The sequence below is a fragment of the Salvelinus fontinalis genome, chromosome 41, assembly GCF_029448725.1.
Source record: "Salvelinus fontinalis isolate EN_2023a chromosome 41, ASM2944872v1, whole genome shotgun sequence".
NCBI classification, from domain to species: Eukaryota; Metazoa; Chordata; class Actinopteri; order Salmoniformes; family Salmonidae; genus Salvelinus; species Salvelinus fontinalis.
This window is the reverse complement of record NC_074705.1, coordinates 365,144-392,751: the sequence shown is the minus strand read 5'-3', so window position 1 is coordinate 392,751 and position 27,608 is coordinate 365,144. Positions and strand designations below refer to the sequence as shown.

At 49.0% G+C, this 27,608-nt stretch overlaps 1 protein-coding gene across 1 annotated transcript in view; it reads right to left on the bottom strand.

Annotated features, from left to right (window-relative positions):
- Window positions 1–27,608, bottom strand: part of LOC129840305 (protein diaphanous homolog 3-like) — a gene marked incomplete in the record, with an annotated part of 449,243 nt that overhangs the window by 350,188 nt on the left and 71,447 nt on the right. Inside the window, 2 exon segments of the mRNA XM_055908106.1 lie at window positions 9,796–9,900; window positions 24,909–25,079. Of these exon segments, the coding sequence (XP_055764081.1) occupies window positions 9,796–9,900; window positions 24,909–25,079 (276 nt within the window).

The following is a 27,608-nucleotide window of genomic DNA, read 5'->3' as shown; positions in this document are numbered from 1 at the left end:
GGAGGCCTTAGTACCGCCAGCAGGGAGGCCTTAGTACCGCCAGCAGGGAGGCCTTAGTACCGCCAGCAGGGAGGCCTTAGTACCGCCAGCAGGGAGGCCTTAGTACCGCCAGCAGGGAGGCCTTAGTACCGCCAGCAGGGAGGCCTTAGTACCGCCAGCAGGGAGGCCTTAGTACCGCCAGCAGGGAGGCCTTAGTACCGCCAGCAGGGAGGCTATAGTACCGCCAGCAGGGAGGCCTTAGTACCGCCAGCAGGGAGGCCTTAGTACCGCCAGCAGGGAGGCCTTAGTACCGCCAGCAGGGAGGCCTTAGTACCGCCAGCAGGGAGGCCTTAGTACCGCCAGCAGGGAGGCCTTAGTACCGCCAGCAGGGAGGCCTTAGTACCGCCAGCAGGGAGGCCATAGTACCGCCAGCAGGGAGGCTATAGTACCGCCAGCAGGGAGGCCTTAGTACCGCCAGCAGGGAGGCTATAGTACCGCCAGCAGGAAGGCCTTGGTACCGCCAGCAGGGAGGCTATAGGACCGCCAGCAGGGAGGCTATAGGACCGCCAGCAGGGAGGCTATAGTACCGCCAGCAGGGAGGCTATAGTACCGCCAGCAGGAAGGCTATAGGACCGCCAGCAGGGAGGCTATAGTACCGCCAGCAGGGAGGCTATAGTACCGCCAGCGGGAAGGCCTTAGTACCGCCAGCAGGAAGGCCTTAGTACCGCCAGCAGGAAGGCCTTAGCACCGCCAGCAGGAAGGCCTTAGCACCGCCAGCAGGAAGGCCTTAGCACCGCCAGCAGGAAGGCCTTAGCACCGCCAGCAGGAAGGCCTTAGCACCGCCAGCAGGAAGGCCTTAGCACCGCCAGCAGGAAGGCCTTAGCACCGCCAGCAGGAAGGCCTTAGCACCGCCAGCAGGAAGGCCTTAGCACCGCCAGCAGGAAGGCCTTAGCACCGCCAGCAGGAAGGCCTTAGCACCGCCAGCAGGAAGGCCTTAGCACCGCCAGCAGGAAGGCCTTAGCACCGCCAGCAGGAAGGCCTTAGTACCGCCAGCAGGAAGGCCTTAGCACCGCCAGCAGGAAGGCCTTAGTACCGCCAGCGGGAAGGCCTTAGTACCGCCAGCAGGGAGGCCTTAGTACCGCCAGCAGGGAGGCCTTAGCACCGCCAGCAGGGAGGCCTTAGCACCGCCAGCAGGGAGGCCTTAGCACCGCCAGCAGGGAGGCCTTAGCACCGCCAGCAGGGAGGCCTTAGTACCGCCAGCAGGAAGGCCTTAGTACCGCCAGCAGGGTGAGTACAGACTGCATTATAATACAGACCTGTTGACAGACAGTGTACGGTCTGCTGTAAACAACATGTGACATGAAACCTAACTGGTCAGCACATCTAATTGCTGTCGCTTCACACAAAGCCGCTCGATTATTATGTGACCCCCCCCCCCCCCCGAAAAAATAAGTGTCAAGAAAAATACGATAAAAGCAGCTGGGGTTTTTTGTGTGTTTTTTTTTTTACTGATTAGCAAGCTGTCTCCCTCACACAGCAATTAGACGATGTAAAACGTACATTTGTAAACAGAGCGGTCTCCGTGGTAACGCAGCGATAAGACGCCACGGGCGACTTTCTGAGAAGAAACCTCCCCTCTGGTCAGCAGTGGTGTTGAATCTTAATTTAAAGTGGAGATACTCAGCCAACGTCTGATACCAACCCACCAAACCTCTTTATTCCATACGGAGTGCACTACGTTTGATTAGAGCCCTATGGGTCCTGGTCTAAAGTAGTGCACTACGTTTGATTAGAGCCCTATGGGTCCTGGTCTAAAGTAGTGCACTACGTTTGATTAGAGCCCTATGGGTCCTGGTCTAAAGTAGTGCACTACGTTTGATTAGAGCCCTATGGGTCCTGGTCTAAAGTAGTGCACTACATTTGATTAGAGCCCTATGGGTCCTGGTCTAAAGTAGTGCACTACGTTTGATTACAGCCCTAATGGGTACTGGTCTAAAGTAGTGCACTACGTTTGATTACAGCCCTATGGGTCCTGGTCTAAAGTAGTGCACTACGTTTGATTAGAGCCCTATGGGTCCTGGTCTAAAGTAGTGCACTACGTTTGATTAGTGCCCTATGGGTCCTGGTCTAAAGTAGTGCACTACGTTTGATTAGAGCCCTACGGGTCCTGGTCTAAAGTAGTGCACTACGTTTGATTAGAGCCCTATGGGTTCTGGTCTAAAGTAGTGCACTACGTTTGATTAGAGCCCTATAGGTCCTGGTCTAACGTAGTACACTATATAGGGCATAGGATGCCATTTAGGAAGCAGTCAAGAGACTAGAGAGTCCTCTGGGCGATTGACAAAAAGCTGTTTCAGAATAGCAGACAAGTAAATCTTGGCTCATGGCTGGACTGACGGTATGCAGAGTCAAGGCCACGTTACCATTGGCCTTTCTTAACAAACACCCTTCACAACCCTTCACAACCCTTCACAACCCTTCACAACCCTTCACAACCCTTCACAACCCTTCACAACCCTTCACAACCCTTCACAACCCTTCACAACCCTTCACAACCCTTCACAACCCTTCACAACCCTTCACAACCCTTCACAACCCTTCACAACCCTTCACAACCCTTCACAACCCTTCAGCTTCCGGAGGAGAAAAGGAATTGAAAGAAAACCACTTCAACATTCTCTCCTCATTGTGTTTAAAACCTAGGACCGTTTATTGGAATATATGAGGAGAGACATCCATTACGACAGCGGTTCCCAAACCCATATCCTCCTTCCAGCACAAAACCGTTCACACCCCTTGTCGGCGGAGAGAACATTCCTCCGTTTTAAAAAGTTTACTTCCTGCAATTCTACAACCAAAAATTTGCCACGGGGTTCAGAGAACATGTTGCTTTAAAAAAAAAAAAAACTCATTATGTTACAATTCGATACAAAACCTGACTAAAAAAACGTTAGCGGAAATGAGCTAGTTGACATCTGACAGGTTATAAAGAGCTCTCTAAGGTCTTCAGTGACTGACATGAAGAATACTAATGATACACGGCCCAATTTAAAAACTCTGCTATTACCACTTTCAAGTATAAGTTTCTTAAATTGAAAACTTAAAATTTAAATAAGAGTCAGCCACAGTTTTTCTAGGCCAGGGGTGAGTAACTAGATTCAGCCACAGGCCCGAGTTTTGTCGGCTGGAACATAATTATAAATCATTTGTACGCTGCAAATTGACCACAACTATGACCCAAAAAGAGATTGTATGAGAAAATTATAATTTCAAACCTTGAGACACAATCACATAGCATACATAGGCTAGTGTGTGTGTGTGTGTGTGTGTGTGTGTGTGTGTGTGTGTGTGTGTGTGTGTGTGTGTGTGTGTGTGTGTGTGTGTACCTAGAGATAACCATCCACGATGACTCTGATATCGTTCCATTGAACAGCTCCATTAACATCAGCTGATAAAGAGGACAGGAGGAGAAGACAGACAGCAGCTACAGAACAGAGAAACCAATGGTAACATTATATACACCTGTCTGGTAGTTAACAGGAGAAGAACACCAGCTACAGAACAGATACACCTGTGTGGTAGTTAACAGGAGAAGGGAATATATAGGGAATAGGGTGCTATAGGGCTCTGGTCAAAAGTAGTGTACTATATAGGGAATAGGGTTCTGGTCTAAAGTAGTGCACTATATAGGGAATAGGGTTCTGGTCTAAAGTAGTGCACTATATAGGGAATAGGGTTCTGGTCTAAAGTAGTGCACTATATAGGGAATAGGGTTCTGGTCTAAAGTAGTGCACTATATAGGGAATAGGGTCTAAAGTAGTGCACTCTAAAGGGAATAGGGTGCCATATGGAAGGTAACCATTTTCTTTTTTGCTTGCTGTTATTTCGCCTGGTGCTGGCTGTTTGTGATTGGATGCAGCAGTTTCCCCGTGAGGTATCACCTCTCTATACATCACAGAGTGAGTCCCAAATGGCACCCTATTCCCTATGGGCCAGGTCAAAAGTAGTGCACTACATAGGGAATAGGGTGCCATAGCCACGGTCTGGGACAGATGAGGAGCAAATAACAAGGCCAGAAAATGCCAGTCACTCCACTGGAATAACAGCGCAAAGCCAACGTCACACTTTACAACGAGGAGATATATGCCCTCATCTCTCACACACACACAGCGTAATGACCCTCCCTGAAATACAATAAACGTTTCCTTTTCTTAACCAATGTTTTTGTTACTTTATTATAAAATACTAAGGTATACATATCGATCGGCAAAATGCAGTCTGTTCTCCGCGCTCCAGGGACCACGTTAAATCCTGGTACAGATATGTTTAATAATCAGCCTTATCAAAGCACCTTGACTTAATAATACACCACTAGTCCCACTAAAGGGTTTCAGTCCCCCCCGGGGGGGGGGTTCTAATACACCACTTGCCCCACTAAAGGGTTTCAGTCCCCCCGGGGGGGGGGGGGGGGGGTTCTAATACACCACTAGTCCCTCTAAAGGTTCCACCCCCCTAATTGAAATCAATGTAGAAAATGGTCCCTTATATATTTTTGAAGAATAAATTGTTTGGAAACCAGGTGCTTCCGTTTTCTTTATAGATTCAATCATTTTCTGGAACTTGGCAGTTTTATCACGGCTACTCAAGGTACTGTCGGTCTGCTCTCTACGGGTGAGTCCCAAATGGCAGCCTGAGCCCTGGTCAGAAGTAGTGCACTATATAGGGAATAGAGTGCCATAGGGCTCTGGTCAGAAGTAGTGCACTATATAGGGAATAGGGTGCCATAGGGCTCTGGTCTAAAGTAGTGCACGCTATAGGGAATAGGGTGCCATAGTGCTCTGGTCTAAAGTAGTGCACGCTATAGGGAATAGGGTGCCATAGGGCTCTGGTCTAAAGTAGTGCACTATATAGGGAATAGGGTGCCATAGGTCCTGGTCTAAAGTAGTGCACGTTATAGGGAATAGGGTGCGTGAGGGAGGGAGAAGAACATTTAAAAAACAGGTTGAAGCTCATTGAAACTCCAGACACGAGGACCAGAGAGCAGCAGACACCAAGCACAACAATGAATCATCCAATATCTTGCAGCTCTCCAACATTATCACATCCTCCAAGGATGGCGGGCCAAGCGCTCTATAATTTAACACTAACTGGGGGTTTCATATGCCAGATGTGTGTGAGAGAGGAGAGAGAAAGAAGGAGAGAGGAGAGAGGAAGAGAGGAGAGAGAGGAGCGAGGAGAGAGAGGAGAGAGAAAGAAGGAGAGAGGAGAGAGGAAGAGATAGAGGGAGAGGGAGGGAGAGAGGAGAAAGAGAGAGAGAGGAGAGAGAAAGAGGGAGAGGGGAGAGAGAGGAGAGAGAAAGAAGGAGAGAGAAAGAGGGAGAGAAAGGGGGAGAGGGGAGAGAGAAAGAATGAGAGGAGAGAGGAAGAGATAGAGGGAGAGGGAGGGAGAGAGGAAGAGAGGAGAGAGGGAGGAGAGAGAAAGAGGGAGAGAGGGAGGAGGGAGAAAGAGGGAGAGAGGGAGGAGAGAGAAAGAGGGAGAGAGGGAGGAGAGAGGAAGAGAGGAGAGAGAGGGGGAGAGGAGAGAGAAAGAGGGAGAGAGGGAGGGAGGAGAGAGAAAGAGGGAGAGAGGGAGGGAGGAGAGAGAAAGAGGGAGAGAGGGAGGGAGGAGAGAGAAAGAGGGAGAGAGGGAGGGAGGGAGGAGAGAGAAAGAGGGAGAGAGGGAGGAGAGAGAAAGAGGGAGAGAGGGAGGAGAGAGAAAGAGGGAGAGAGAAAGAGGGAGCGAGGAGAGAGAAAGAGGGAGAGAGGAGAGAGAAAGAGGGAGAGAGGAGAGAGAAATAGGGAGAGAGGAGAGAGAAATAGGGAGAGAGGAGAGAGAAAGAGGGAGAGAGGAGAGAGAAAGAGGGAGAGAAGAGAGAGAAAGAGGGAGAGAAGAGAGAGGAGAGAGGAGAGGAGAGAGAAAGAGGGAGAGAGGAGAGAGAAAGAGGAGAGAGAAAGAGAGAGAGGAGAGAGAGAGAGGAGAGAGAGAGAGTGAGAGCGAACAAACAAGATAAAACTACAGCAAAGTCAGCCAAAAGCAGGATTAGGTAGTGGTAGATAAAGTAGTGGTAGATTAGATAATGGGTAGCAGTTAGACTGGGAAGCAGTTAGACTGGGAAGCAGTTAGACTGGGAAGCAGTTAGACTGGGTAGCAGTTAGACTGGGTAGCAGTTAGACTGGGTAGCAGTTAGACTGGGTAGCAGTTAGACTGGGTAGCAGTTAGACTGGGAAGCAGTTAGATTAGGAAGCGATCGAGGTAGATTAGGTAATGGTTAGATTAGGTAATGGTTACATTAGGTGATGGTTACATTAGGTAGCAGTTAGATTAGGTAATGGTTACATTAGGTAATGGTAGATTAGGTAGTGGTAGATTAGGTAATGGTTAGATTAGGTAATGGTTAGATTAGGTAATGGTTAGATTAGGTAATGGTTAGATTAGGTAATGGTAGATTAGGTAATGGTTAGATTAGGTAATGGTTAGATTAGGTAATGGTTAGATTAGGTAATGGTTAGATTAGGTAATGGTTAGATTAGGTAATGGTAGATTAGGTAATGGTAGATTAGGTAATGGTAGATTAGGTAATGGTAGATTAGGTAATGGTTACATTAGGTAATGGTTAGATTAGGTAATGGTAGATTAGGTAATGGTAGATTAGGTAATGGTAGATTAGGTAATGGTAGATTAGGTAATGGTAGATTAGGTAATGGTAGATTAGGTAATGGTTACATTAGGTAATAGTAGATTAGGTAATGGTTACATTAGGTAATGGTTATATTAGGTAATAGTAGATTAGGTAATGGTTAGATTAGATTAGGTAATGGTAGATTAGGTAATGGTTAGATTAGATTAGGTAATGGTAGATTAGGTAGCAGTAGAGGAATTATGTTACAACCCTGTCATGGTGTAACAGACCAACAGGGGATATTTAACACGGAGGACCGACTGCAGTGAAACCCTGTCATGGTGTAACAGACCAACAGGAGATATTTAACACGGAGGACCGACTGCAGTGAAACCCTGTCATGGTGTAACAGACCAACAGGGGATATTTAACACGGAGGACCGACTGCAGTGAAACCCTGTCATGGTGTAACAGACCAACAGGGGATATTTAACACGGAGGACCGACTGCAGTGAAACCCTGTCATGGTGTAACAGACCAACAGGGGATATTTAACACGGAGGACCGACTGCAGTGAAACCCTGTCATGGTGTAACAGACCAACAGGGGATATTTAACACGGAGGACAGACTGCAGTGAAACCCTGTCATGGTGTAACAGACCAACAGGGGATATTTAACACGGAGGACAGTTCATAAATGCCTACTAGATGTTGTATAGGGAATAGGGTGCTAATTGACCCCAGATAAGAGGCATCCTGGCCTCCCTAACCTGGCCAGGCTGATGCCCTGGTACGAGCCAGGCCTGAACCACACAGAGCAGAGACACCACCCTGGTACGAGCCAGGCCTGAACCACACAGAGCAGACACCACCCTGGTACGAGCCAGGCCTGTACCACACAGAGCAGAGACACCACCCTGGTACGAGCCAGGCCTGAACCACACAGAGCAGAGACACCACCCTGGTACGAGCCAGGCCTGTACCACACAGAGCAGAGACACCACCCTGGTACGAGCCAGGCCTGAACCACACAGAGCAGAGACACCACCCTGGTACGAGCCAGGCCTGAACCACACAGAGCAGAGACACCACCCTGGTACGAGCCAGGCCTGAACCACACAGAGCAGAGACACCACCCTGGTACGAGCCAGGCCTGTACCACACAGAGCAGAGACACCACCCTGGTACGAGCCAGGCCTGTACCACACAGAGCAGAGACACCACCCTGGTACGAGCCAGGCCTGAACCACACAGAGCAAACCACCACCCTGGTACGAGCCAGGCCTGAACCACACTGAGCAGAGACACCACCCTGGTACGAGCCAGGCCTGAACCACACAGAGCAGAGACACCACCCTGGTACGAGCCAGGCCTGAACCACACAGAGCAGAGACACCACCCTGGTACGAGCCAGGCCTGAACCACACAGAGCAGAGACACCACCCTGGTACGAGCCAGGCCTGAACCACACAGAGCAGAGACACCACCCTGGTACGAGCCAGGCCTGAACCACACAGAGCAGAGACACCACCCTGGTACGAGCCAGGCCTGAACCACACAGAGCAGAGACACCACCCTGGTACGAGCCAGGCCTGAACCACACAGAGCAGAGACACCACCCTGGTACGAGCCAGGCCTGTACCACACAGAGCAGAGACACCACCCTGGTACGAGCCAGGCCTGTACCACACAGAGCAGAGACACCACCCTGGTACGAGCCAGGCCTGAACCACACAGAGCAGAGACACCACCCTGGTACGAGCCAGGCCTGAACCACACAGAGCAGAGACACCACCCTGGTACGAGCCAGGCCTGAACCACACAGAGCAAACCACCACCCTGGTACGAGCCAGGCCTGAACCACACAGAGCAGAGACACCACCTTGGTACGAGCCAGGCCTGAACCACACAGAGCAGAGACACCACCTTGGTACGAGCCAGGCCTGAACCACACAGAGCAGAGACACCACCCTGGTACGAGCGGGGCCTGAACCACACAGAGCAGAGACACCACCTTGGTACGAGCCAGGCCTGAACCACACAGAGCAGAGACACCACCCTGGTACGAGCCAGGCCTGAACCACACAGAGCAGAGACACCACCCTGGTACGAGCCAGGCCTGAACCACACAGAGCAGAGACACCACCCTGGTACGAGCCAGGCCTGAACCACACAGAGCAGAGACACCACCCTGGTACGAGCCAGGCCTGTACCACACAGAGCAGAGACACCACCCTGGTACGAGCCAGGCCTGAACCACACAAAGCAGAGACACCACCCTGGTACGAGCCAGGCCTGAACCACACAGAGCAGAGACACCACCCTGGTACGAGCCAGGCCTGAACCACACAGAGCAGAGACACCACCCTGGTACGAGCCAGGCCTGAACCACACAGAGCAGAGACACCACCCTGGTACGAGCCAGGCCTGTACCACACAGAGCAGAGACACCACCCTGGTACGAGCCAGGCCTGTACCACACAGAGCAGAGACACCACCCTGGTACGAGCCAGGCCTGAACCACACAGAGCAGAGACACCACCCTGGTACGAGCCAGGCCTGAACCACACAGAGCAGAGACACCACCTTGGTACGAGCCAGGCCTGAACCACACAGAGCAGAGACACCACCCTGGTACGAGCCAGGCCTGTACCACACAGAGCAGAGACACCACTCTGGTACGAGCCAGGCCTGAACCACACAGAGCAGAGACACAAGCCTCAGTTTACTACCACATGAGGAACAGTACATCTCCTACTGTCTCTAGCCCCACACCACTACAAGCCTCAGTGTCCTACCACATTAGGAACAGTAAATCTCCTACTGTCTCTAGCCCCACACCACTACTAGCCTCAGTGTCCTACCACATTAGGAACAGTAAATCTCCTACAGTCTCTAGCCCCACACCACTACAAGCCTCAGTGTCCTACCACATTAGGAACAGTAAATCTCCTACTGTCTCTAGCCCCACACCACTACAAGCCTCAGTGTCCTACCACATTATCAACAGTAAATCTCCTACTGTCTCTAGCCCCACACCACTACTAGCCTCAGTGTCCTACCACATTAGGAACAGTACATCTCCTACTGTCTCTAGCCCCACACCACTACTAGCCTCAGTGTCCTACCACATTAGGAACAGTACATCTCCACCTACTGTTTTGGAGGCAGTAACGATGTACTGGATAACCATCTCTCTCTTGGTGGTCAGATCTTTCTCTCTCAGAGGAGCCTTCTTGTCCTCATTCAGGTTCATATCCTCCTGGAAGAGAGGAGAGAGAGAGAGAGAGGTGTAGAGAGAAATGTAGAGAGAGAGAGAGAGAGAAATGTGGAGAGAGAGAGAGATAAATATATGTTAGGCAGGTTAAAAGTTGAAGCCCACAGAGGTTGTCTCCCTGAACTGGTAAAACATTAAAGGACATGTTGGAGCCCTGAGTACGATCCATCCTGAACATCTGGTGTGAACATCTCCATGTTGGAGCCCTGAGTACGATCCACCCTGAACATCTGGTGTGAACATCTCCATGTTGGAGCCCTGAGTACGATCCACCCTGAATATCTGGTGTGAACATCTCCATGTTGGAGCCCTGAGTACGATCCACCCTGAACATCTCCATGTTGGGGCCCTGAGTACGATCCACCCTGAACATCTCCATGTTGGAGCCCTGAGTACGATCCACCCTGAACATCTGGTGTGGACATCTCCATGTTGGGGCCCTGAGTACGATCCACCCTGAACATCTCCATGTTGGAGCCCTGAGTACGATCCACCCTGAACATCGCCATGTTGGAGCCCTGAGTACGATCCACCCTGAACATCTCCATGTTGGAGCCCTGAGTACGATCCACCCTGAACATCTGGTGTGAACATCTCCATGTTGGGGCCCTGAGTACGATCCACCCTGAACATCTCCATGTTGGAGCCCTGAGTACGATCCACCCTGAACATCTAGTGTGAACATCTCCATGTTGGGGCCCTGAGTACGATCCACCCTGAACATCTGGTGTGAACATCTCCATGTTGGGGCCCTGAGTACGATCCACCCTGAACATCTGGTGTGAACATCTCCATGTTGGAGCCCTGAGTACGATCCACCCTGAACATCTGGTGTGAACATCTCCATGTTGGAGCCCTGAGTACGATCCACCCTGAACATCTCCATGTTGGGGCCCTGAGTACGATCCACCCTGAACATCTCCATGTTGGGGCTCTGAGTACGATCCACCCTGAACATCTCCATGTTGATCTCCTTAGCTAGAAAAACCTCTCTGTTATTACTGGGAAAATCCACAGGCTTTTAAAAAAATATTCAACAAAACATCTTGACATTTCATTCATCTTCCCACTTTAAGAAGTATATTGGATTGAAACCTAACACCTGTGTGGTTAATGAACTAGCTGCAGCTACGTATTCCAAAGGCCGTGTCATTAATTGCCTTTATGTTTTGATAAAAGAGCGTCGGGGAGGTATAACCGTAGCATAGGAAATCATTATTTAATAGGGATCTCTTGTGGGGGTGTCCATCTGACAGACAGACCATTCGGCATGACTTTTCAAAAGAAAACTTTATGGAAACAGCCAGCGTGAAAAGAGAAGAGAGATCCATACTGCATCCCAAAATAGGGCCCTGGTCTAAAGTAGTGCACTATATAGGGAATAGGGTGCCATAGGGCTCTGGTCTAAAGTAGTGCACTATATAGGGAATAGGGTTCTATAGGGCCCTGGTCTAAAGTAGTGCACTATATAGGGAATAGGGTGCCATAGGGCTCTGGTCTAAAGTAGTGCACTATATAGGGAATAGGGTTCTATAGGGCTCTGGTCTAAAGTAGTGCACTATATAGGGAATAGGGTTCTATAGGGCTCTGGTCTAAAGTAGTGTACTATATAGGGAATAGGGTGTCATAGGGCTCTGGTCTAAAGTAGTGCACTATATAGGGAATAGGGTGTCATAGGGCTCTGGTCTAAAGTAGTGCACTATATAGGGAATAGGGTGCCATAGGGCTCTGGTCTAAAGTAGTGCACTATATAGGGAATAGGGTGTTATAGGGCTCTGGTCTAAAGTAGTGTACTATATAGGGAATAGGGTGTTATAGGGCCCTGGTCTAAAGTAGTGCACTATATAGGGAATAGGGTGTTGTAGGGCCCTGGTCTAAAGTAGTGCACTATATAGGGAATAGGGTGTTATAGGGCTCTGGTCTAAAGTAGTGCACTATATAGGGAATAGGGTGCCATAGGGCCCTGGTCTAAAGTAGTGCACTATATAGGGAATAGGGTGTTATAGGGCTCTGGTCTAAAGTAGTGCACTATATATAGGGAATAGGGTGTTATAGGGCCCTGGTCTAAAGTAGTGTACTATATAGGGAATAGGGTGCCATAGGGCCCTGGTCTAAAGTAGTGCACTATATAGGGAATAGGGTGCCATAGGGCTCTGGTCTAAAGTAGTGCACTATATAGGGAATAGGGTGTTACAGGGCTCTGGTCTAAAGTAGTGCACTATATAGGGAATAGGGTGTCATAGGGCTCTGGTCTAAAGTAGTGCACTATATAGGGAATAGGGTGCCATAGGGCTCTGGTCTAAAGTAGTGCACTATATAGGGAATAGGGTGCCATAGGGCCCTGGTCTAAAGTAGTGAACTATATAGGGAATAGGGTGCCATAGGGCCCTGGTCTAAAGTAGTGTACTATATAGGGAATAGGGTGTTATAGGGCCCTGGTCTAAAGTAGTGCACTATATAGGGAATAGGGTGTCATAGGGCCCTGGTCTAAAGTAGTGTATCAACATGTATGGAGAGAGCTGGAGACTGATGTTAAAGAGACGGTGTGTCAACATGTAATCAGGGCCTATAGATAGTCTATAGATGTCTATAGGCCAGGTAGTCTATAGACCTACTTCTATATGTAATCAGGGCCAGGTAGCCTATAGACCTACTTCTATGTGTAATCAGGGCCAGGTAGTCTATAGACCTACTTCTATGTGTAATCAGGGCCAGGTAGTCTATAGACCGACTTCTATGTGTAATCAGGGCCAGGTAGTCTATAGACCTACTTCTATATGTAATCAGGGTCAGGTAGTCTATAGACCTACTTCTATGTGTAATCAGGGCCAGGTAGTCTATAGACCTACTTCTATGTGTAATCAGGGCCAGGTAGTCTATAGACCGACTTCTATGTGTAATCAGGGCCAGGTAGTCTATAGGTCTACTTCTATGTGTAATCAGGTAGTCTATAGACCGACTTCTATGTGTAATCAGGGCCAGGTAGCCTATAGACCTACTTCTATGTGTAATCAGGTCCAGGTAGTCTATAGACCTACTTCTATGTGTAATCAGGTAGTCTATAGACCTACTTCTATGTGTAATCAGGTAGTCTATAGACCTACTTCTATGTGTAATCAGGTAGTCTATAGACCTACTTCTATGTGTAATCAGGTAGTCTATAGACCTACTTCTATGTGTAATCAGGGCCAGGTAGTCTATAGACCTACTTCTATGTGTAATCAGGGCCAGGTAGCCTATAGACCTACTTCTATGTGTAATCAGGTAGCCTATAGACCTACTTCTATGTGTAATCAGGTAGCCTATAGACCTACTTCTATGTGTAATCAGGTAGTCTATAGACCTACTTCTATGTGTAATCAGGTAGTCTATAGACCTACTTCTATGTGTAATCAGGGCCAGGTAGTCTATAGACCTACTTCTATGTGTAATCAGGGCCAGGTAGTCTATAGACCTACTTCTATGTGTAATCGGGGCCAGGTAGTCTATAGACCTACTTCTATGTGTAATCAGGTAGCCTATAGACCTACTTCTATGTGTAATCAGGGCAAGGTAGTCTATAGACCTACTTCTATGTGTAATCAGGTAGTCTATAGACCTACTTCTATGAGTACTCAGGGCCAGGTAGTCTATAGACCTACTTCTATGTGTAATCAGGTAGTCTATAGACCTACTTCTATGTGTAATCAGGTAGTCTATAGACCTACTTCTATGTGTAATCAGGGCCAGGTAGTCTATAGTCCTACTTCTATGTGTAATCAGGTAGTCTATAGACCTACTTCTATGTGTAATCAGGTGTGTCCTTACACAACATTGACAGGAGCTACAAAACAAAAGACAGTGAATAAATTGACTCGTAAATGGAATAAACTAAACCAAGACGTGTTCCTCACAAGTGTAGTCGAGGTTGAAGGCTCTGCAAACGTGTCCAATCAGACAATGAGAAGGGTAAACGACAGGAATAATAATTTATTGAATACATTAACAGAAATGACCCTAAACAAACATTGTAGATGAGAGCTGTAAATGTTCTACTGGTGATTGTGGTGAACCGTCCCCGCCGCCTCCGCAACGGTTTAGTCCACTGAGACAGGCCTCCGCAACGGTTTAGTCCACTGAGACAGGCCTCCGCAACGGATCAGTCCACTGAGACAGGCCTCCGCAACGGATCAGTCCACTGAGACAGGCCTCCGCAACGGATCAGTCCACTGAGACAGGCCTCCGCAACGGATCAGTCCACTGAGACAGGCCTCCGCAACGGATCAGTCCACTGAGACAGGCCTCCGCAACGGATCAGTCCACTGAGACAGGCCTCCGCAACGGATCAGTCCACTGAGACAGGCCTCCGCAATGGATCAGTCCACTGAGACAGGCCTCCGCAATGGATCAGTCCACTGAGACAGGCCTCCGCAATGGATCAGTCCACTGAGACAGGCCTCCGCAATGGATCAGTCCACTGAGACAGGCCTCCGCAATGGATCAGTCCACTGAGACAGGCCTCCGCAATGGATCAGTCCACTGAGACAGGCCTCCGCAATGGATCAGTCCACTGAGACAGGCCTCCGCAATGGATCAGTCCACTGAGACAGGCCTCCGCAATGGATCAGTCCACTGAGACAGGCCTCCGCAATGGATCAGTCCACTGAGACAGGCCTCCGCAATGGTTTAGTCCACTGAGACAGGCCTCCGCAATGGTTTAGTCCACTGAGACAGGCCTCCGCAATGGATCAGTCCACTGAGACAGGCCTCCGCAATGGATCAGTCCACTGAGACAGGCCTCCGCAATGGATCAGTCCACTGAGACAGGCCTCAACAATGGATCAGTCCACTGAGACAGGCCTCAACAATGGATCAGTCCACTGAGACAGGCCTCAACAATGGATCAGTCCACTGAGACAGGCCTCAACAATGGATCAGTCCACTCAGGCAAGCGTTAATCAGACAGGGGAGTCATTTTATCTCTGCCTTTACAAAATGCAGCAAGATATTTTTTGGTGTTATATCTTACATTTGTATAATGTAAATTCCTTCGGTAATGCATGCAGGTAGACTGAGTGAGATGATGTGGACGCAGCAGTAGTGGGGGTAGACTGAGGGAGATGGTGTAGACGCAGCAGTAGTGGGGTAGACTGAGTGAGATGATGTAGACGCAGCAGTAGTGGGGTAGACTGAGGGAGATGGTGTAGACGCAGCAGTAGTGGGGTAGACTGAGTGAGATGGTGTAGACGCAGCAGTAGTGGGGTAGACTGAGGGAGATGGTGTAGACGCAGTAGTAGTGGGGTAGACTGAGTGAGATGATGTAGACGCAGCAGTAGTGGGGTAGACTGAGGGAGATGGTGTAGACGCAGCAGTAGTGGGGTAGACTGAGTGAGATGGTGTAGACGCAGCAGTAGTAGTGGGGTAGACTGAGTGAGATGATGTAGACGCAGCAGTAGTGGGGTAGACTGAGGGAGATGGTGTAGACGCAGCAGTAGTAGTGGGGTAGACTGAGTGAGATGGTGTAGACGCAGCAGTAGTGGGGTAGACTGAGTGAGATGGTGTAGACGCAGCAGTAGTGGGGTAGACTGAGTGAGATGGTGTAGACGCAGCAGTAGTGGGGTAGACTGAGTGAGATGGTGTAGACGCAGCAGTAGTGGGGTAGACTGAGTGAGATGGTGTAGACGCAGCAGTAGTGGGGTAGACTGAGTGAGATGGTGTAGACGCAGCAGTAGTGGGGTAGACTGAGGGAGATGGTGTAGACGCAGCAGTAGTAGTGGGGTAGACTGAGTGAGATGATGTAGACGCAGCAGTAGTGGGGTAGACTGAGGGAGATGGTGTAGACGCAGCAGTAGTGGGGTAGACTGAGTGAGATGGTGTAGACGCAGCAGTAGTGGGGTAGACTGAGTGAGATGATGTAGACGCAGCAGTAGTGGGGTAGACTGAGTGAGATGGTGTAGACGCAGCAGTAGTGGGGTAGACTGAGTGAGATGGTGTAGACGCAGCAGTAGTGGGGTAGACTGAGTGAGATGGTGTAGACGCAGCAGTAGTAGTGGGGTAGACTGAGGGAGATGGTGTAGACGCAGCAGTAGTGGGGTAGACTGAGTGAGATGATGTAGACGCAGCAGTAGTAGTGGGGTAGACTGAGTGAGATGGTGTAGACGCAGCAGTAGTGGGGTAGACTGAGTGAGATGGTGTAGACGCAGCAGTAGTGGGGTAGACTGAGTGAGATGGTGTAGACGCAGCAGTAGTGGGGTAGACTGAGTGAGATGATGTAGACGCAGCAGTAGTGGGGTAGACTGAGTGAGATGGTGTAGACGCAGCAGTAGTGGGGTAGACTGAGTGAGATGGTGTAGACGCAGCAGTAGTGGGGTAGACTGAGTGAGATGGTGTAGACGCAGCAGTAGTGGGGTAGACTGAGGGAGATGGTGTAGACGCAGCAGTAGTGGGGTAGACTGAGTGAGATGGTGTAGACGCAGCAGTAGTGGGGTAGACTGAGTGAGATGGTGTAGACGCAGCAGTAGTGGGGTAGACTGAGTGAGATGGTGTAGACGCAGCAGTAGTGGGGTAGACTGAGTGAGATGGTGTAGACGCAGCAGTAGTGGGGTAGACTGAGTGAGATGGTGTAGACGCAGCAGTAGTGGGGTAGACTGAGTGAGATGGTGTAGACGCAGCAGTAGTGGGTAAATGTTTACAACAACCAGGAGCGCTGAAGCACCAGGCTAAACTTCCTGTGTTGGTAACGTTTTTTCCCTCACTAGCTTTAAGCACCAGGCTATACTTCCTGTGTTGGTAACGTTTTTTCCCTCACTAGCTTTAAGCACCAGGCTAAACTTCCTGTTTTGGTAACGTTTTCCCCTCACTAGCTTTAAGCACCAGCTGTCAGAGCAGCTCACAGATCACTGCACCTGTACATAGGCCATCTATAATTTAGCCCAAACAACTACCTCTTCCCCTACTGTATTTATTTATTTTGCTCCTTTGCACCCCATTATTTATATATCTCTACTTTGCACATTCTTCCACTGCAAATCTACCATTCCAGTGTTTTACTTGCTATATTCTATTTACTTTCGCCACCATGGCCTTTTTTTCTGCCTTCACCTCACTTATCTCACCTCATTTCCTCACATTGTATATACTTATTTTTCTACTGTATTATTGACTGTATGTTTTGTTTATTTCATGTGTAACTCTGTGTCGTTGTTTGTGTCGCACTGCTTTGCTTCATCTTGGCCAGGTCACAGTTGTAAATGAGAACGTGTTCTCAACTGGCCTACCTGGTTAAATAAAGGTGAAATAAAAAATAAAATATATTTTAAAAACGTAGCTACCACGTTATAGCAGATGCTCTGTGTAACTGTAGGAGAGATACGTTATAGCAGATGCTCTGTGTAACTGTAGGAGAGATACGTTATAGCAGATGCTCTGTGTAACTGTAGGAGAGATACGTTATAGCAGATGCTCTGTGTAACTGTAGGAGAGATACGTTATAGCAGATGCTCTGTGTAACTGTAGGAGAGATACGTTATAGCAGATGCTCTGTGTAACTGTAGGAGAGATACGTTATAGCAGATACTCTGTGTGACTGTAGGAGAGATACGTTATAGCAGATACTCTGTGTGACTGTAGGAGAGATACGTTATAGCAGATACTCTGTGAGGGCAAAGTCGTGCATCGTGCTCGTCTCAATGGACGGGCGGTTTCCCTTTTGTTAAAGCCTTTCAAAGTGTGTTGCATTCTGGGGATCAAAATGTCCTGACTTACGCCTAAATGTCGACTGCATGAACTTTAACAGAAATCAGGTGATCGAAGGTCATGGAGTTGACTACAGTCGACTGCAAGGTTTCTGCAGTTCCTCTTCAACTTCATCCTGCAGCCATCGCCTGCATTGTGGTGAAGCTCTAGTCAACCAATCATCAGGCTGGTTTTTGTTTGAGGCTCTATTGTCCACCAACCATCAGTCTGTTTTTTGTTTGAGGCTCTATTGTCAACCAATCATCAGGCTGTTTTTTGTTTGAGGCTCTATTGTCAACCAATCATCAGGCTGTTTTTTGTTTGAGGCTCTATTGTCCACCAATCATTAGGCAGTTTTTTGTTTGAGGCTCTATTGTCAACCAATCATCAGGCTGTTTTTTGTTTGAGGCTCTATTGTCCACCAATCATTAGGCTGTTTTTTGTTTGAGGCTCTATTGTCCACCAATCATCAGGCTGTTTTTTGTTTGACCCAGGAGAACGTGACCAAAGACACGACTGAAACAGGAACCAGTTTGCTGTGATGTGTCCAGTAGACGTATAAATGTGATATTTCAGGCTCTCTAATTGTACAACGTTTCCACAAACATTATGATTTCAATATGTGACTGTGATATAAAAGGGATTAGAAAACACGTTTATTTCCGACGTTATAAAGAAAATAAACCACTGCTTTACCCACAACAGGTGTCTGGTTATAAACCACGGGGCAGATCTCCCTCCCCTTGACTTCACACCTCTACAGTCCACTGCTTTACCCACAACAGGTGTCCCGGTTATAAACCGTGGGGCAGATCTCCCTCCCCTTGACTTCACACCTCTACAGTCCACTGCTTTACCCTCAACAGGTGTCCCTGTTATAAACCGTGGGGCAGATCTCCCTCCCCTTGACTTCACACCTCTACAGTCCACTGCTTTACCCACAACAGGTGTCTGGTTATAAACCACGGGGCAGATCTCCCTCCCCTTGACTTCACACCTCTACAGTCCACTGCTTTACCCACAACAGGTGTCTGGTTATAAACCACGGGGCAGATCTCCCTCCCCTTTTCACACCTCTACAGTCCACTGCTTTACCCACAACAGGTGTCCTGGTTATAAACCGTGGGGCAGATCTCCCTCCCCTTGACTTCACACCTCTACAGTCCACTGCTTTACCCTCAACAGGTGTCCCTGTTATAAACCGTGGGGCAGATCTCCCTCCCCTTGACTTCACACCTCTACAGTCCACTGCTTTACCCACAACAGGTGTCTGGTTATAAACCACGGGGCAGATCTCCCTCCCCTTGACTTCACACCTCTACAGTCCACTGCTTTACCCACAACAGGTGTCCTGGTTATAAACCGTGGGGCAGATCTCCCTCCCCTTGACTTCACACCTCTACAGTCCACTGCTTTACCCTCAACAGGTGTCCCTGTTATAAACCGTGGGGCAGATCTCCCTCACCTTGACTTCACACCTCTACAGTCCACTGCTTTACCCACAACAGGTGTCCTGGTTATAAACCGTGGGGCAGATCTCCCTCCCCTTGACTTCACACCTCTACAGTCCACTGCTTTACCCTCAACAGGTGTCCTGGTTATAAACCGTGGGGCAGATCTCCCTCCCCTTGACTTCACACCTCTACAGTCCACTGCTTTACCCACAACAGGTGTCCTGGTTATAAACCGTGGGGCAGATCTCCCTCCCCTTGACTTCACACCTCTACAGCTTTATCCTTACTAGTCAATATCTGCAGTGCTGCTCGCTGAGTCTCCCTTTTAAATGATCAAATCAACCTCGCTGTGACCCGGCAGATTCAGAAACTTAAAGCTAAATTAGGAAAATGAAATGCATGAACACCCCATTGACAACTAGAACTGATCAGAATTCATGATGGTTTTTATTTTAGTTTGTTTTGGAGTCAAAGATGGTTTCAGTTCTTTGTTTGTTAATTTAGTTATATATTTTCATTATTTTTTGTTTTTGTTTACTATAATAACCTTGCTACACACACACACACAGTGTCACACACAGTCCAGCTCTTTCAACAGCGTGTCATCAGAATTGTTACGGAGCTTCCTCCTGTGTAATGTCTGGTCTCCATGGGCAACGGTCCAATCATTCTCTAATAGAAAGCACTAGGCTGGGATTGGATAGATTAAGAAGAGAGGAAGGAGAAACTTTGTTTTAGAAGAGAGGAGGAGGAGGAGGTGGTGGTGGAGGAGGAAGAGGTGAGAAAGAGCCGGAGGATTAAACTATATCCATGTCAGCTGGCGAGGTTAGAGGACACGGAGCTCTGGAGATGAAACGCAGACACGTGTGTGTGTGTGTGTGTGTGTGGTGTGTGTGTGTGTGGTGTGTGTGCGGTGTGTGTGTGTGTGTGTGTGTGTGTAAAGATGAAAGTTAGCCTACACGACGGTGTCGCTGTCGGGCGAGGTTAGCTTATCACGGCCTCTTTACAGAAAACAACTGACGAGTCAATGGAATCTGGCCCGTTCCCGTACCTGGCCCGTTCCCGTACCTGGCCCGTTCCCGTACCTGGCCCGTTCCCGTACCTGGCCCGTTCCCGTACCTGGCCCGTGCCCGTACCTGGCCCGTGCCCGTACCTGGCCCGTGCCCGTACCTGGCCCGTGCCCGTATCTGGCCCGTGCCCGTACCTGGCCCGTGCCCGTACCTGGCCCGTGCCCGTATCTGGCCCGTTCCCGTATCTGGCCCGTTCCCGTAACCGGCCTTGAAACACTTCCCTTATGGAATCAATAGATCCGTCTGTTTACTGGCAAAATGGCATCCAACCTTCATTACGCCGACACGGTCTGAGTGACTCCATGCTTTACTTCCACTGTCTGAGGGACTCCATGCTTTACTTCCACTGTCTGAGGGACTCCATGCTTTACTTCCACTGTCTGAGGGACTCCATGCTTTACTTCCACTGTCTGAGGGACTCCATGCTTTACTTCCACTGTCTGAGGGACTCCATGCTTTACTTCCACTGTCTGAGGGACTCCATGCTTTACTTCCACTGTCTGAGGGACTCCATGCTTTACTTCCACTGTCTGAGGGACTCCATGCTTTACTTCCACTGTCTGAGGGACTCCATGCTTTACTTCCACTGTCTGAGGGACTCCATGCTTTACTTCCACTGTCTGAGGGACTCCATGCTTTACTTCCACTGTCTGAGGGACTCCATGCTTTACTTCCACTGTCTGAGGGACTCCATGCTTTACTTCCACTGTCTGAGGGACTCCATGCTTTACTTCCACTGTCTGAGGGACTCCATGCTTTACTTCCACTGTCTGAGGGACTCCATGCTTTACTTCCACTGTCTGAGGGACTCCATGCTTTACTTCCACTGTCTGAGGGACTCCATGCTTTACTTCCACTGTCTGAGGGACTCCATGCTTTACTTCCACTGTCTGAGGGACTCCATGCTTTACTTCCACTGTCTGAGGGACTCCGTGCTTTACATCCACTGTCTGAGGGACTCCGTGCTTTACATCCACTGTCTGAGGGACTCCGTGCTTTACTTCCACTGTCTGAGGGACTCCGTGCTTTACTTCCACTGTCTGAGGGACTCCGTGCTTTACTTCCACTGTCTGAGGGACTCCGTGCTTTACTTCCACTGTCTGAGGGACTCCGTGCTTTACTTCCACTGTCTGAGGGACTCCATGCTTTACTTCCACTGTCTAAGGGACTCCATGCTTTACTTCCACTGTCTAAGGGACTCCATGCTTTACTTCCACTGTCTAAGGGACTCCATGCTTTACTTCCACTGAAACCTGTGGGCTTTATTAAAACCGGATCCCAGTCATGTTACCCTTCTCTGTTCTTTCTCATTCCAGTCATGTGGCGGAACGGGCAGGACATCAATTATCGGAGTTGTCCCAGTCACCTCTCCGTGGCAGAGCCGTGTGAGTCACTACCGGCGTTGGCCGGCAGGGATGTCCTTGTCCCATCATACTCTAGCGACTCCTGTGGCGGGCCGGGCGCATTGGTGCAGTTGGCTTCCGGGTTAAGGGGACATTGTGTCAAGAAGCAGTGCGGCTTGGTTGGGTTGTGTTTCGGGTTGAGTCACCCGCGTCACCAAGGGTGGTTAACCCGTCGCCAAGGGTGGTTAACGCGTCGCCAAGGGTGGTTAACGCGTCGCCAAGGGTGGTTAACGCGTCACCAAGTCCGCTTCCCAAATGGCACCCTATTCCCTACATGAACACTACTTCTCAAAAGTCTAAAGTAGTGCACTATATTAAAGTTGCCATTTAGGACTCAACCCATTTCAGCAAGTCAATCTTCTAAGGCAGCAGCACACAGAGCCCACACACAGAGCCCCCTCCCCACACACAGAGCCCCCTCCCCACACACAGAGCCCCCTCCCCACACACAGAGCCCCCTCCCCACACACAGAGCCCCCTCCCCACACACAGAGCCCCCCCCCACACACAGAGCCCCCCCCCCCACACACAGAGCCCCCCCCCCCACACACAGAGCCCCCCCCCACACACAGAGCCCCCCCCCCCCACACACAGAGCCCCCCCCACACACAGAGCCCCCCCCACACACAGAGCCCCCCCCACACACAGAGCCCCCCCCCACACAGAGCCCCCCACACACAGAGCCCCCCACACACAGAGCCCCCCACACACAGAGCCCCCCACACACAGAGCCCCCCACACAGAGCCCCCCACACAGAGCCCCCCACACAGAGCCCCCCACACAGAGCCCCCGCACAAAGCCAGGTAAACCTGGGTGACATTTTCTTTCAGGATTTGACTCGCATGGCACCCTATTCACTACGTAGTGCCCTTCTTGTGACCAGAGCCCTATTGGTCATAGAACACTAAAACCTCACAGGGAATAGGATTCCATTTGGAACGCATGTCCCAACAGTTCCGTTGCCGAGGGAGACAAGCGTTTTAAATCCCCCCCCACCGGAACACTAGGTGAGAGGTCAAGAGGTCAGGGAGAAAGAAGAAAAAAAAACAGACATCTTTATGAAACTTTATAATTGGTTGTTCTTTTGAGGACAACAAAATGGATGACGAGGGGTTCTGTCCATTGGATGGTCTGATGAATGGGATATTCTCTACTTTTCAGAGCAACAAAAATGTTAAGAAATGTCAAAGGCACCGTAACCGAGTCTGTGGAATGAACACCTTTTGTCGTTGCTCTGACTAACAAATGTAACGGTCTGCAGGACCATGAAGCTGGAAAAAAAACGAGTTCTGGGGTTTTATGAAAACTTTAATCACGTGAGGTTCATTGGAGTACAGCAACAAAATGGAGGACGTGACCCCAAGACATGTTGTCACTATAATTGGATGTTCTTCTGAAGGAAAATGTCTCTTCTTTTTGAAGAGAGGAAAGGTATAGAACCCACCAGGCAGGACACCTTGAAAATGGAACTGTGTCTGTCTGCAGGACCAGGCAGCTTCGACGACGTAGCGAAGCGTACAAGCGGTTAATAACAAGCTGATGTAAAACGTGCTGCCGTGTTGAAATACCACAATGCTGAATGTCCTCTACTCCCGCTGTGATAACTGGGACCTGTGGAATTACAACCTAACAGAAAAAACTATTTTTTTTACACTGACTGACTGTGTGTGTGTGTTCAACTATTTACTCCAGCCTGTATTTCCCCCTATAACACCTCCCCTGAGGGCGGCCAGAAGAGAGGATGTACCAAGGTGTATTTTGAATGTGAAACTGGCAGTATGTCTGACTGAGAAAATGCCCTACAGCATGATAACATAACATACCATCATATTCTCAACTACACACACAAAGAGAAAGAGAGACACACACACACAGAGAGAGACACACACACACACAGAGAGAGAGACACACACAGAGAGAGAGACACACACGCAAAGAGAGAGAGACACACACGCAAAGAGAGAGAGACACACACGCAAAGAGAGAGAGACACACACAGAGAGAGAGACACACACAGAGAGAGAGACACACACAGAGAGAGAGACACACACAGAGAGAGAGACACACACAGAGAGAGAGACACACACAGAGAGAGAGACACACACAGAGAGAGACACACACACACAGAGAGAGAGACACACACACAGAGAGAGACACACACACAGAGAGAGACACACAAAGAGAAAGAGAGAGACACACAGAGAGAAAGAGAGAGACACACAGAGAGAGAGAGAGAGACACACACACACAGAGAGAGAGACACACACACACAGAGAGAGAGACACACACACACACAGAGAGAGAGAGACACACACACACACAGAGAGAGAGACACACACACACACACAGAGAGAGAGACACACACACACACAGAGAGAGAGACACACACACAAAGAGAGAGACACACACACAGAGAGAGAGACACACACGCAAAGAGAGAGAGACACACACAGAGAGAGAGACACACACGCAAAGAGAGAGAGACACACACGCAAAGAGAGAGAGACACACACGCAGAGAGACACACACGCAAAGAGAGAGAGACACACACAGAGAGAGAGACACACACGCAAAGAGAGAGAGACACACACGCAAAGAGAGAGAGACACACACGCAAAGAGAGAGAGACACACACGCAAAGAGAGAGAGACACACACAGAGAGAGAGACACACACAGAGAGAGAGACACACACAGAGAGAGAGACACACACAGAGAGAGAGACACACACAGAGAGAGAGACACACACAGAGAGAGAAACACACACAGAGAGAGAAACACACACAGAGAGAGAAACACACACAGAGAGAGAAACACACACAGAGAGAGACACACAAAGAGAAAGAGAGAGACACACAGAGAGAGAGAGAGACACACACACAGAGAGAGAGACACACACACAGAGAGAGAGACACACACACACACAGAGAGAGACACACACACACACACAGAGAGAGACACACACACACACACAGAGAGAGACACACACACACACACAGAGAGAGACACACACACACACACAGAGAGAGACACACACACACACACAGAGAGAGACACACACACACACAGAGAGAGACACACACACACACAGAGAGAGACACACACACAGAGAGAGAGACACACACACAGAGAGAGAGACACACACACACAGAGAGAGAGACACACACAGAGAGAGAGACACACACAGAGAGAGAGACACACACGCAGAGAGAGAGAGAGAGAGACACACACACAGAGAGAGAGACACACACAGAGAGAGAGACACACACAGAGAGAGAGACACACAGTGTCCAAACATAACGTACCATGTCTTTTCAAGCTCACACACACACACCTTATCCACCCATCACCTACCATCATCTTCTCAAAGAGTCCCAGTATCTCCTTTTCTGAGGTGATCTTGGAGGACAGGTCCTCAAACTCAGCGGAGGAGGACCATTCAGACGAGGACGAGTGTTTGACGTGGGGGAGGTGAGGACGCTCTTTCTTACTGCCCGGGATACGGATACTGGCAAACCTGTCCAGCTGAGGAGACACACAGACAGGGACAAGAGAGGCAAGCAAATAAAGACCAAAATTGTTCTCATAAAACAAGTTTACGGACCAAATTAAAAGACCTACTGACAGACTAAACCTGTTACAAGACACACAGAGGTTGAAGGTTAATACTAGGCTGGTTGTTGGGTGTTAGTAAAGCTGTGACAAACTGACATAGATCAACATGTAACAAGACAAGGGGAAGCATCGCCTAAAGAGAAATTAATAAAGAGCCTGAAATGGATTTAGATGGATTAAAAATATATAAAATAAGGAGAAAACATGAAAGTGTCAGCCCTGGAGACCCTAACCTCACTGTGTGCTCCTTGGTTTTAATGTACAAGGCATTAATATTCCCATACAGTATGTAACCTACATAATATCTCCTGTTCTGAAACTGGGGCACGAGCCAACAACCAGAGACTGACTGTACAGGCCAACTAGATTCATTCTGGTTACTGCTGTGGTGGAGGAACAACCAGAGACTGACTGTACAGGCCAACTAGATTCATTCTGGTTACTGCTGTGGAGGAGGAACAACCAGAGACTGACTGTACAGGCCAACTAGATTCATTCTGGTTACTGCTGTGGTGGAGGAACAACCAGAGACTGACTGTACAGGCCAACTAGATTCATTCTGGTTACTGCTGTGGTGGAGGAACAACCAGAGACTGACTGTACAGGCCAACTAGATTCATTCTGGTTACTGCTGTGGTGGAGGAACAACCAGAGACTGACTGTACAGGCCAACTAGATTCATTCTGGTTACTGCTGTGGTGGAGGAACAACCAGAGACTGACTGTACAGGCCAACTAGATTCATTCTGGTTACTGCTGTGGAGGAGGAACAACCAGAGACTGACTGTACAGGCCAACTAGATTCATTCTGGTTACTGCTGTGGAGGAGGAACAACCAGAGACTGACTGTACAGGCCAACTAGATTCATTCTGGTTACTGCTGTGGTGGAGGAACGAGAGCAAAACATCTGAAGTATAAATCATGATTTATCTAACAGGATTATTATATTACTCAACAGATGTTTGTTTACTGTTGCTGCAGCCCGAGAGGACCAGGGACTGAGATCAGGGTGGGAAATTAACAGTGGCTGGTGGACGCCCAAACTTAACCAGCCCCCTCTAGCAGCCCCCCCCCCCCCCCTTCACCAGTCGCACCCCCTCCACCAGTCACACCCCCTATGTTAGTAGAAGGAGATGAGGGTAAAATGGCCGGTGTCCATTTCCCTGATATGTTAGTAGAAGGAGATGAGGGTAAAATGGCCGGTGTCCATTTCCCTGATATGTTAGTAGAAGGAGATGAGGGTAAAATGGCTGCTGTCCATTTCCCTGATATGTTAGTAGAAGGAGATGAGGGTAAAATGGCCGGTGTCCATTTCCCTGATATGTTAGTAGAAGGAGATGAGGGTAAAATGGCTGGTGTCCATTTCCCTGATATGTTAGTAGAAGGAGATGAGGGTAAAATGGCTGCTGTCCATTTCCCTGATATGTCAGTAGAAGGAGATGAGGGTAAAATGGCTGCTGTTCATTTCCCTGATATGTTAGTAGAAGGAGATGAGGGTAAAATGGCCGGTGTCCATTTCCCTGATATGTTAGTAGAAGGAGATGAGGGTAAAATGGCCGGTGTCCATTTCCCTGATATGTTAGTAGAAGGAGATGAGGGTAAAATGGCCGGTGTCCATTTCCCTGATATGTTAGTAGAAGGAGATGAGGGTAAAATGGCCGGTGTCCATTTCCCTGATATGTTAGTAGAAGGAGATGAGGGTAAAATGGCCGGTGTCCATTTCCCTGATATGTTAGTAGAAGGAGATGAGGGTAAAATGGCCGGTGTCCATTTCCCTGATATGTTAGTAGAAGGAGATGAGGGTAAAATGGCCGGTGTCCATTTCCCTGATATGTTAGTAGAAGGAGATGAGGGTAAAATGGCCGGTGTCCATTTCCCTGATATGTTAGTAGAAGGAGATGAGGGTAAAATGGCCGCTGTCCATTTCCCTGATATGTTAGTAGAAGGAGATGAGGGTAAAATGGCCGCTGTCCATTTCCCTGATATGTTAGTAGAAGGAGATGAGGGTAAAATGGCCGGTGTCCATTTCCCTGATATGTTAGTAGAAGGAGATGAGGGTAAAATGGCTGCTGTCCATTTCCCTGATATGTTAGTAGAAGGAGATGAGGGTAAAATGGCCGGTGTCCATTTCCCTGATATGTTAGTAGAAGGAGATGAGGGTAAAATGGCTGGTGTTCATTTCCCTGATATGTTAGTAGAAGGAGATGAGGGTAAAATGGCCGGTGTCCATTTCCCTGATATGTTAGTAGAAGGAGATGAGGGTAAAATGGCTGCTGTCCATTTCCCTGATATGTTAGTAGAAGGAGATGAGGGTAAAATGGCCGGTGTCCATTTCCCTGATATGTTAGTAGAAGGAGATGAGGGTAAAATGGCCGATGTCCATTTCCCTGATATGTTAGTAGAAGGAGATGAGGGTAAAATGGCCGGTGTCCATTTCCC